Below are 12,274 nucleotides of genomic sequence, written 5' to 3' on the forward strand. Positions count from 1 at the left end.
TTGTGTACATCTGTAACATAAATTAAATACAGTAGTTCACAATAAGTGCATTGCTGGACCAGACAGGACATATCACCTGATTGACTTGCAGTGTTTCGAGCTAATTGTTGTAGACCTACAATTTTTTTTCTACAGTTTAAAGCCAGGAATAAAATGTGTCTTGGAGAGTAAAATTACATATCAAAAATGAAGTATTCTTAAATATTTGAAATCAAAACTATAGTACCATACCATACTACTACTACTATAGTACCATTACATTTTTTTTCTGTCTGCAAAATACAAATTACTAAACACTCAAAAGCAATGAAATATGCATTTTAACTACATTTAATTAAAATACTGCACATCTCTGGTCCTTAACCAGTTAGCAGACATGTTAATTATAACTGTGGTGAAGCTGATTTTTTTGTGATAATTGAAGGCAAATTAGGTAATCACAAGAAGAAAAGTTTCTATTTGCACACCTTAAATCTCAGTTGAACATGTGTACATAGAGCTACATTCTGTGACATCACATCTAGTTTGTGAGCCAATCATAGTCTGGTATGCAGCTCATGGGTGTGATGTGGAAACATGAAACCTCCAGCGCACAAATACTGAGAATGGACTTTACAGTGAATTCAGAGACATATTGTGTCTTATAGTCTAACTTTTGACATGAATTACACAATATTAACAGACTCTGGACTGTTGAATAATGTAGAATAAATGTAATTTTACACATTTTTGAGAATTCAAGTCACAGTATGCTCTGTTTTTTTTTTTTTTTTAAGAAAAGCAAAATAGTAATGAAGTGTCATAAAAGGTAGGCTACTCATTATGACTTCTCTTGACAAAAAAATGTTACAACTTGGAGAGCCAGTATGAGTTATGAGAAAATGAATTTACAGCAAAAGCAAAGGTAACACTGACAGGGAAACACACAGACTAAAAACACCAGAGGAAGATGGGTGCAATGGGCGACAGGTGACAGCAGGGTTAATGAGGAACAGGCGAAACTAACCAGGGTGGGATTTGAGGACAATGGGGGCTCGGACCTCTGTAGCTCGGACTCCGCACTCCCATGTGGAGTCCAGAGGAATGGTCCCCTGTTATTTATTTTAATAAAAAAGCTCTCATTCAAAGTATGTGTCTTAACTGAAACGTTTAAATGTGTATACAGATTCAGATTAGTAATACAAAATCTAATCAACTAATAAATGATGAAGTATTATTATAGATTAAACCACTTAGCCACCATTAAACCACCTCCACTTAGCTGCTTTACCACATGCTACATTAAAGTGATGAACACATAAACGCATCAGTTATATCCAGTAATATATATATATATATATATATACATATATATATATATATATATATATGTATCTGAAATGGGCCATTTTACATGATGGGTACTTTTACCTTTGGTTCTTTATTTTAAAAAAGGTTTGAATTACAGGGTGGTTTTACCCAAATTACTAATAGATATATACATTTTTATTTTGGTATTTTTGGAGAACTGGTGCTTTAAACATTAACAGGATGAAAACAACACAAGGTCACCTGGATGAAGAAATAGTTAATTATAGCTTTCATGGTGATTATTTAAATTTTGGTTTATTCACATTTTTAAACAGCTTTTGTTTTTATATTTTTCGGAAGTATTTATGTGACTGAAATACACCTTTTTCACAGCAGACATTTTGATGTGTCATAGAAAGAACGGCACAGTTGTAATTAATAACCTCGATTAAGGCTGCATTGCAATTAGATGTTCCAGTTACAAGGTCCTGGTATTGCATAATGGTTCACAGGCATGACTTACTAGAGCATTGGTAATGTTATTAGTTACACATATACTGCCCCTGCTTTGACAAGCCAAATGTGTGCTGTGACAGAGGTCTAAAGGCTAACCAGCAAATAGAGACAAATGCTTTAAATGCCCATATTTTCTAAAAACCAGTAACAGTGTCTAAAGCTATAGTGAAGTGTGACAGCAACTACAGAGGATAAAGTGCAACCATTTTGACTAATATTTAGGACATGTGGAGTGAAGTTAATTCTTTTTCCACGCTGCAGACTCCTTTATCTCTTTGACCATTCACTTACCTATCTTGTCCAGCGGGTAGTGCTAGCAACCCACAGCATTCAGCATCTGAACTACCATGGAAATGTGATCTTGACTCATTCTCAGCAACTGTGCATTTGTTGTCCCATCTGATTTTAAACAAACACTTAATTGTTACGTGTGTTCTCAGTTTACTGTATTTTAGTTCCAATAAAATCACTCAGGAATTAAACTGCATCATGTGCTAAATTAGATATTTTCATGATGTTATGATATAATTTCTTATAATTCCTATTCATAAAAATTGCAAGACATTATCACATTTTCTAATGAATATTTTAATAAACCTTCATGAGGTTCACTTATCACCTACCCAGCAAAATATTCCTTAAAATACAGTCAAAGTGCAGATGCATAGCTACGTACCTTAGTCAATACAGGCAGGCCCTTGTATTGATTGGTTCAGGTAGGTGTAGAAGTAGGGTGATGTTATAAACTGGAATATGATTCTCTGCATAACATACATGATGTTAGCTCGGCTGTGGATGAGATGCAAACAAGTAGGTGGGCCCCTCTGGAGAAGTACAGGCTTCAGACTGTAATTGTAAGTAATACTTTTACTTACTTGTACTCGTTTTGTGTCTCTTTGTGGTTGTTTTGTGTTTATTTGTACTCGTTTTGTGTCTCTTTGTGGTTGTTTTGCCCCTTTCAGTAGTTATTTTGTGTCTATTTGCATTTCTCTTTGTTTTCTTTTCGTGTCTTTCTGTGGTCATGGTGAGTGTCTTTCTGGTTGGTACATGTTTATTTAGTCATATTTTGCAGGTGAAGGCCAGGTGGGCAACCAGCACTTTGGGCCCCCAGGCCCGATAGGCCTGTTCAGTAATCCATCATGTGTTCATATCCTCGAGGACAATAAGAGACACCTACTAATAGTAGCTGTAGAAACTTATTGTAGACATGAAATGACGAAGACATGAGATCATTTGCTTGTAGAAATGTGGTTTAGGTGGTGCTTTGTACCACCATAAAATCCCCAAATTAGCTCAAAGAAGCTTCTATCACTCATCAGCAATATGCTATTTCATTAAATACACTGTCAGCATTTTCAAACAGATGTTCTGCCATTCTTCCCAAGAAACACAGTCATTTGAAATCCCTCATCCACTGACCTCATCAACACAATGATTTTCTTGTTCCTGGATAATTTCCCTTCTGTGCGCACAGTCCTCATTTTAAGTAACTGTGCATTACTTTTTAGATTAAGCTTTTTCAGAATAAGGTATTAATTTGAATGGGGTGACCAGGTTCCTGGAAGAGGCCCGTTGTGCTTTGTTGATCACAACGGTGAATGTGAGGTCAAGATTATATTCAGAAGTACAGAACTGATTGAGGCCATGAGATTCTGCTATTTTTCATTAGGCTGACTGTGGATTCAGGGGCCCGGCAGACAAAGCATCAGCCTCTGGAGGAGGAGATTGTGGGTTTAGGTCCCACCTGGGTCCCCACAAAGCCTGTGTGCTCCACATTCCTGTTGAGCCAGAACACAGTGTTCCTATCTGGCATCTAAAAATGTCTGCGATTACAAATACTTTGCTTGATCTGCTGGTAAAAGAGAGTTTTTCGGTCTGAGCAGGATGCACTATTGAACACGGACACAAGGTCAAAGATGCACTATGCGTCTACTCCTGTTAATCAGCACAAAAACTTAATTTCGGATGATGGATGTTTCAAAACTAAGTCAAGAAACCAAAGATACAAATAAGGGCAGACTTTCTATTTTTTAAATTTACTAATATTTTTGTTTATACTTCATGAGTTGTAAAAATTAGAAGCTGTTCTCTATAGCTCAGTTGTGAATTCTGGTTTTCCTATTTATAATTATCTTCCTAGTTATATTTGAATCCTGCATTTTAGCCTCCCCCTAGAGCCACAAATAAAATGCAATAAGCAAAACTTTTAATAATCTTCCCCTTCCTTCCCCTTAGGTGTTTGTCTATGGCAGAGGAATATGTCATTGTCCCCTGCAGTGCTAAAAATATGACCCATGAGGATATTATTTTCTACCTGATTTTCATATTGGCTAGAAGCAAGGTGCACTTTGAGGCTGGTGCACAGTGACCAGGAGGTGGAACGTGGACTTCACAGCTGGTTTTGACGGACACCTTCACTCAGTGATAATGGTGTAATTAATGGAGGAAATCACACAATGCTCATCTGCACATAACCTTGTTTCTAACACTGTGGTGTCAGCAGGGGGAGCACCTGGCACCAGTGCTGGAGCACTACAGCAGCCCATTTGTGCTTCCTGACCAGAGGAATGAGTTATTTTAAGTAGACAAAGAGCACACTAATGTTTTAATAAGTTAGACTAAGTAAAACATGTACCACTTTACATCTGCTTAGAATATTGCTGCCATTCACTTTTATAGAGACTATTATATTGTTGTAATCCTAAAGCATATGTTTTATGGTCTTAAATTGCATGCATGCATATAAATTCTTATGCTTTCCTATTCATTTAAGTGCACAATTAAACAACATGACCAGTAGAGTCATAGACTTTGACTATTTATGGATGCAAAGGCATTCACAATAATCCAAATACAGTAAAAAAACAAACAAACATATATACATATGAAATGTTCAGTATTAAAAAGTGGGGGCTTAAACTTTAGCTATTATCCCAGGTAATAAAGTCTAGGTATAGTAAATGTGGTCTTGAAAATAATGTAAAAAGAATAAAGGCTACTCTGATAATTTGAATTTATGCTTAGCACTTGCCAAAAATATTATTAAAAGATCTTAACTTATCTTATCTTCCCTTTAAAATGTGGACATAATCTGTATATGTGGTCACAGTGACAAAACGACATGTGGACTAATGTTAAGTGGCATTCTAATAATAGTTAGACTACATATGTCGATAATACAGCCTATTTTAATTTCCAACACTGCCTCTAATTGCAGACTACTGTCCCGTATGCTCCTGTAATAAACACTGTAAAAAAAAAAAAAAAAAAAAAAAAAGTAGGCTTGGCTAAATTCCCTGAACTCCACTAATCTACACATCATCTCCTTCCCTTTTCCAGACGGTATTGATCAACCCCGTGCTTTACGTCAGTATTGATAACTTTGCCAAAGCAAAATCAAGTGCAATTGTCCAGTTAATGTTGGGGACGGAGGCACGGACACACTTGCTCTTTACTTTTCAAAGACCCGGGCACTTCGCCAAAAATATCGTCTACTTTTTCGCTTCTCACCGCCACAAAAACATGTTGGTAGACTTGTCAAACATATCGGTGGAGTCTCGTGTTAAGTCAGTTCGTTATTTTTTCTAAAAGTGGGACCGGTGATCGTAAACGTTGTTTAACGAGGGGGAATCCAGCCCACATATTTATTGCAGCCGCTGAAAAAAATCTCCTCAATATCCCCCAAGATGGCCGCCGATGTAGGATCGATGTTTCAATATTGGAAGAAATTTGATCTACGGCGGCTTCAGGTTAGTGCTATTCTCACCTTTCTCGGCTTATTTTTCCAGCGGTATGTCTTGTTACTGTACTCTGGTGTGTGTTGTGTCGTTTTGGGTGAATGTAAGGCGAAAGCTAGCGGTGTTTGCATTGATAGTTATTAGAAATTGATCTCTCTTCTGCCTTTGTTCAGTTCAATCATTGATCCGCGGTGGAGCGACCGTGGAGCAGCACAGCCTCTGTGTTAGCCACACCGATCTGGGATCAGCACCGCGGACAGCACTGGTGTTTACATGCATTAGCTTTTTTAGCTTTTTTACTCTTTATTGTCCGCGACAAGCACCGGCGTACTTACATGTACGGAAACTTTTAATGCGCCCCTGAATCTCTGTTCTTGGACGTAGGCTGTAACTTTTTCACCCAGCTTAATGTTTTATGCGGTTTGTGTCGACGGCCGTCGCGTTGCTGCTGCATCTTTCAGTAGGCTATAGTACAATTATTGTAATTTTACATTTTTGTATCGTGAAGAATTTGCATGTCGGGAAGTTTTATTTGTGATTGGGAAAGTTTATTTTGTGGTCATTACACGTACTGTTCGGACATTTAGTGAAAAACATATTTTCCATTGGTGTCGACTGTACATTTAGACACGTTAGTCGCCACTGACAGAGCAACATACAGCCAGTAAGTTGCCCTAAAAGACGAGCTTTTTAAGTGTTTAAACGACGAAGCGCTGGACTCTCATGTCGCTGGCACAAACATGTCTTTAATTAATAGCGTGGAGAATGTGGCAGGTGAGCAGTTTGTTTGTATCACAGCCGTAACATGTACCTATATTAAATAGCATGTCAGCTCCGCAGCCTATAGCTTCACCCACTGAGCTCAAAGTTGAATTTATAAAGCACAATGCTCACAGACTATACGGCTGTATTTCTGAAAGCAAACGTTGGAATAAGGTTGGGAAAGCTAAACGCTGTTTTCAGTGTCCACTCCTCCACCCCCCCTCCTCTCCTCTCTCCTGAAGCCGCATAGGGCTGCTCGGCCGGGGGGGCTGTGTAATTGTATTCCCCGCTAATGTTTGTAAATCAGCCTCGGCCGGCGCAAGGGCAGCGTCTGTGCCGTTTGACTGATGTTCTGTAACATGAGAAATGACAGGAGCATGGCAGTCCGTGTCCCTCGGAAAAGCCTACCGAGGAGGAGAAATCAGATCTGGTGGCTCTCGGTTGTCTTGTGTTGGTCGAGTGTTATTCCAGCTCCCAGCCGCTGGACCTCTCTCTCATCCAGGCTGGGATCCGGAGGGGCGAGGGAGCTATTGTTGTTGCGGCTTCATGTAGCGTCCTCTCTGCAGGCTCTCATCCTCATGCACCCCGGCTCCAGAGGACCGTGGAGCATTTATGATAGATGTATACATTCAAGGTTTTTCATTAAATGTGACTGAGTAGCCTAGGAGCTAAATCTGAACTGCCCCTTAAGGATGCCCAAGCCATTACCTAGTGTCATGAGCGGTGATGTAGTGGTATATAATAAAAAAGGGTAGCCTCCAGTCTGTGACCATCGTAAGGCATACAGCCATTTATATGAGGGAAAATTCATGATACCTGCAGAAAAGTGTTAATTCATGCTTGTGTTCCCTTGAATGACCCTATCTGTAAATTAACTTTGATACCACTAGCTGTGAAATAGTGCCTAAATCTACTGCAGATGGATTATTGTCACTTTATAAAAATGGCTAAATAATTCCACCAATGAGGAAAAGGTGGAAGGTGGATGAAATGAATTTAGGTGTAGGATCCCTGGGTTTTGGCTTTTCAGTTACACATCTGTGTAGTCCAGGATATATTGCGAACTACACATAAAACTGTGTAATAGTGCAATCAGGCTATATTGTAAAAAATACACTCTTGCAGAAATACACACATTCGTCCACACAGTCTGTCTGAAAAATGAAATATGCTAAAATGCACATAAAGATGCAAATTGGCTTGAATTATAGCAACTATGAATAGCGCACATTGACTTTGTCTTCAGTGTCTGTAGAGTTTGAAAAAGTGCCCTTTTTTTGATGCTCTACAAGCGGTTTGTCAATCAAACAAAGTTTTGTTGTTGGTAATGATCATGTGGCAAGATGTGTTATGTGATGTGATGGAAGTGGTTGTTTCATTTTCTGCTGAAATTTAGTGTCTTTAACACTGAAACATTTAATATTCCTCAAGACTAGCATGGATCTGATCACAGTATCTTATTGTCATAAGCTCTGCTAAATATTCTCACAAGACTCCAGTTGCAAACATGCCTGTAGCTTAAATGTGACATCCTCAGCTACATGTCAGAAATCAATTAATTCACTTATTTCTCATTCAGTCATGGTTGGGACCAGTTCTGACCGTGTAAAATCATGACAGCTGTTTCCCCATCTAAGCCCACATAGAACAGCATTCTTGCTATATCATCTACAAGCTATTTATTTTAGCAGCTCACACCGGAACATTTATTGTCTCATTACAAGTTATTATATGAGTAAACTGAGTGTGCAGTTTTTTAGTGTTTGTGCAGTAGATTTGTGCCTCCGAGTTGTACAGGATGAATAATTCACCTGCAGGCTGATGAAAAGAGGGCAGGGAAAGTGCGAAGCGCTGAGGTGGAGTGACCTTGGTTCCTGCTGGCTGCAGGTCACCCGGCCGTTGCTGTGGTAATCATTCACACCAGCCAGATGGCATTTCCGTGGGCGAGCATGAAAAGGACGGGTCAGGGTCTGTCCTGCCAGGTCCTGCCAGGCCCAAAAACAACTCTGGGCCAATACGGTACCTGGAGAGAGAGAGTTGGGCCTGTAGAAAGTCTTTGCAGAGCCAGGTGATGAGAATGTGTGGTCAAAGCAGGTGGAAATGCAGTATCCTATCCTATCAGCTGAAATGTGCTGTTAATCATGAATTTGTTACACATATTATTACCTTTTATTTGCCCTTTAAGCACTCTGAAAAAAAGGATTTACACGGATATCAAAGCAGACCAAAAAAAGACTTGTATTTGATTTCACTTTAAAAAACTTTGGCTCCATGCCTTTACTACCAGTTACTTTTATCCCTCTGTTGTTTTTAGCAGTGTCGCAATGCTGCGCTCATATGGCGAAATAATGCTCTGCTTATTTGTTACTATTTCTTAGCCTTGTTTCCATTCTCTCTTCCATGAATCTAAGAGGCAGTGGGGTTTTAGATCAGGAACAAAAGCTTGTGATTGTACTACATTTAGCATGACTCAGTTGCTCTGGTGTCAGCTCTAATCCGCACACAGAGACAACAGTATTGCCAAACAGTGAAATTGCTTTGCAGCCTGTGAGCCTGGCTGCCTCCGCTGCCAGCCTGCTCTGTGCGCTGTTTGCCAGTAGCTCCCCCACACACACATACACACACAAACAGCAACCCTGCAATCTCAAATTGGCTGTGAAAATCGGTCTCTGTCTCCATTTCATTCATGCTTTCATATATTTGTTTGCTGATATTGTTAATGTCACATGCATCAGTATAATCTCATTGTAGTGGAGAATAAGTAAGTCCAGAGCGCCTCAGATCTTGTATTATTTATCATAATGACTGTATCATTCCATTCATATGCTGCGATAGATAGAAAAGGCTTTAAAGTTGACCTCCACGGTGGGTGCTATATGTGCTCATTATCTCATTTTTCAAGACTTGCCTTTTGTTGTCAGGGCTTTCAAATCTTCAGCAGATTAAGTGCTGTGTTTGAATGTAAAAGCTGCCCCATCATCATAATCAGCAGCGGTTTGAGTCGTGCATGCCTCCCATATAAACATTTCTTAACATGCTTTCATTATTACCACTTCTGTGAATCGATGGGTGGGGCATGTCTGTCACGGTCCCGTATCCTTCGGGTTGCCCCTCTCTTCCTTTGACAGTGACAACAAAGCAAATAAGAAAGAGAGGAGCTTTTACAGGACTATCTGGGGCAAATTGAGATGTGAAATCCAGGAGCCATAACCCTGGTACATAAAACGCGGGGAACATTAGAGAGCGAGAGGAGTGAAACAGACTTCAGCATTAAGCTGTTTAACCTCTCTGTGTAGCATTAGTGGTAGAGACTTCAAAGCAGATGCTTCAGCGTTGGAAGCGGAATGACAAATGGGTTTAGAGACAGCTACGGTGAGCATTCTCACAGGAAGACTAGGCCTGTCATTAATGTCAGCTTAATCACTTTGACCTTCCTTCAAGTAGATTTCCATACCTATCCAATCATTTTGCCTTGCTTGTGCTCCTGTTTGCAGACTGCTGTATGTGCTGCTGTTTGATAAGCCTGGGTGTGATGATGTTACTGTCTATATCAGCAATTGTATGCTTGAAATATCCTAAAAGCTTTAACATTAAAGGGTTGGTTCAGGCAAGCTAAAGAAAAAACTTATTTTCTCACTATTACTTTAGCCATTTAGCTTTGTTTTTTCTCCCAGGTTTTGACATATACGTCTCTGAGATCTCTGCCTCCACCCCGATGCAATGGCAGTGAATGTAATTTCCTTTTCGTTGTTCACTGCTTTAAAAAAATTATAGTGGCAGCAAGTGTCTTTGAAGACACCATGATGTTACGTGTCACTGTTCTGCACCACTGTCTCGCAAAATATCAGACATTCCCAGATGTTTGTTACGGGAAGAATGTTAAAAAAACAGGCAATCTTTTGTGGTCCATAACAGTGACTACATATTCATGCACACTAATATTCCACTATTGTTCGGAATTTGATACGGGTCATGGAAACAGCAAATTCTGTTTGGATTTTTAGAATTAGGCCTTTTTCCGAATGTAGCATTAAGACGTGTGATATGCCAGTTTTATTCGGGTTTTAGGAGCATTCTTTTATCATGTATACAGCCTGTTTGGAATATGTGTCTCCCTGGGGTTTTTACTGCAGTTTGTGACACACAGCATCTTGCTTGTTTACGGTCAGCTCTGTGCGTTGTCATGGATATGCTGTACACAACAGTTAGCAATGTGGGGGTACAGATGCATGCCCAAAAGAAAAGCCCATATTTTAGTCAGAAGAAGAAACACACTGAGTTTTAAAAATGATGAAAGACTTAGATGTCAATATGTTTTTGGATTTACGCCAATATCACAACACTGACCTTTTTAAGACGACAGCAGTTTTCCATATTTTCACATGATAAAAGACATGTTAGGGCACGTTAATCACAGTATGCACCACTGCATTTAAATGGGAATATTAATGGAATATTAATTTTCATTAGCCTTGTCTTTCTCAGAATATGGGCAAAAATGAAATACTTTGCACATGTAAACATACTCAATGATGGCATTAGGTGGGTCTAAAGCAAAATAAATAAATAAATAAATAAATAAATAAATAAATACCATTGTATTTAATAGTGCTGTGGTAATATAGCTTTTGACCACAAGTGGCAGCACGGAGCACACTGCTGCTGACAGCAGGTGAGCAAAAAAGAAAACCTATGCCATCTTTATCAAATGTTTTACATTGATTGTAATGGAAGAGAGCTTTGATAGGAGTAAATTGTGTTATTTTGTATTTTGTTACCTTGCACCTGCCTTATTTTTTTTCTATACCTTATTGGTCACTAAGAATGTTGCCTACCGCCAGATGGACTTTTAACTTTTCTTCCCGTAACAAATTTCACGAGCCTCTCAGTGACTGAAATGTCTGCGTTGAAGGAGAAGGCAATGCTGGACCGTGATATGAATGATGGTAATGGATCAGCGCTAGAATCCACAGAAATGGTTTTCATTAGAGCTAGTTTTTACCAAAGAAATAGTCTCTACAAAAACTGTTGACAGCATGTCCTGACAATTTTACAGAGAAACAGGGACATAATTATTCTGGAATGCTGCTATTAATTGTTTTCAATGCCATGAGCACCTCAAACACAAGTCTATTCACATCAATTTTATCCGGGTCGAGCTGAAATCTCAGAGATTGGTATCTGAAAACCTGAACAAACGTCCATGACTAGACACCATAAGAGGTAAGTTAGAAAATGTTTTTTTGTAATTTGGGTGAAGTGTCCCTTTTAAGGAAGTTATTGACATCATGTGAGCATATGATTTCATAGTATTAATCACTAATTGTTGTGGCTAATGAGCGCTAAGAATTTTATTCACATTTCTTCTCCTTTGGCTACCTGCCTGAATATTTCTGGTTTCGGAGGCTTGCTGTTTTAATGTCTTCTCTTAAGCATTGTGCCAAAAAAGCAGTACCCCCAATGTTTCAGCAGGAACGCCCCCTTGGTATTAGACAGTTCTTCATAGCAAGAGACGCCAGATTTTTCATAGCAGTGTGTTCTCCGTTCTGCTGCCCCTAGGCTGGAGCAATTGCTTTGCAGGAGTAAATAACCAGCTTTAACAAAACTTCAGGGACACATTAGTCTGCTGGAGGACGGCTCCATGGCGGTAGGGCAGCCTCTTCCTCCCTCACAGTGAGCCGGGCGGAAGCATCAGGAGGGGAGAGGTAATGGCTCATCGGCATGGGTATAAAGCTGTGTCCTCTCTCCCTGCTGACAGCCAGTCCCATGCCCAGCAAGTTCATATTGAGCTGCGCTTCTCCACCGCGGCCTTGGCTTTATTTGTTTTGACTGCCTGACGCCACTGCAGACATATTGAGCACCAGTCCTTTCTTGTTCATTTTACTGGGCTTACGATGAATCCTTCTGCCCTCCATCTCTGTCTCTCTCTCTCTGTCTCTCCATCTCTCTACCTAGCATCCCTCAGCTGT

The 12,274-nt window shown here is 39.6% G+C and overlaps 1 protein-coding gene across 3 annotated transcripts in view; it reads left to right on the top strand.

The window, feature by feature from the left end:
• Nucleotides 1-5,154: 5,154 nt before the first annotated feature.
• cux2b (cut-like homeobox 2b) overlaps nucleotides 5,155-12,274 on the top strand; it is a 96,007-nt gene continuing 88,887 nt past the window's right edge. For 2 of the 3 annotated variants that reach the window (XM_078170935.1, XM_033620034.2), the window contains exon 1: nucleotides 5,155-5,555. In XM_078170935.1, the coding sequence (XP_078027061.1) occupies nucleotides 5,493-5,555 (63 nt within the window). In that variant the 5' untranslated portion in view covers nucleotides 5,155-5,492. Of the gene's footprint in view, nucleotides 5,556-5,745; nucleotides 6,318-12,274 lie in introns of those variants that run through there. The other variant, XM_078170937.1, reaches the window with a different exon arrangement.

This window comes from Epinephelus lanceolatus, chromosome 9, assembly GCF_041903045.1.
Source record: "Epinephelus lanceolatus isolate andai-2023 chromosome 9, ASM4190304v1, whole genome shotgun sequence".
NCBI classification, from domain to species: domain Eukaryota; kingdom Metazoa; phylum Chordata; class Actinopteri; order Perciformes; family Serranidae; genus Epinephelus; species Epinephelus lanceolatus.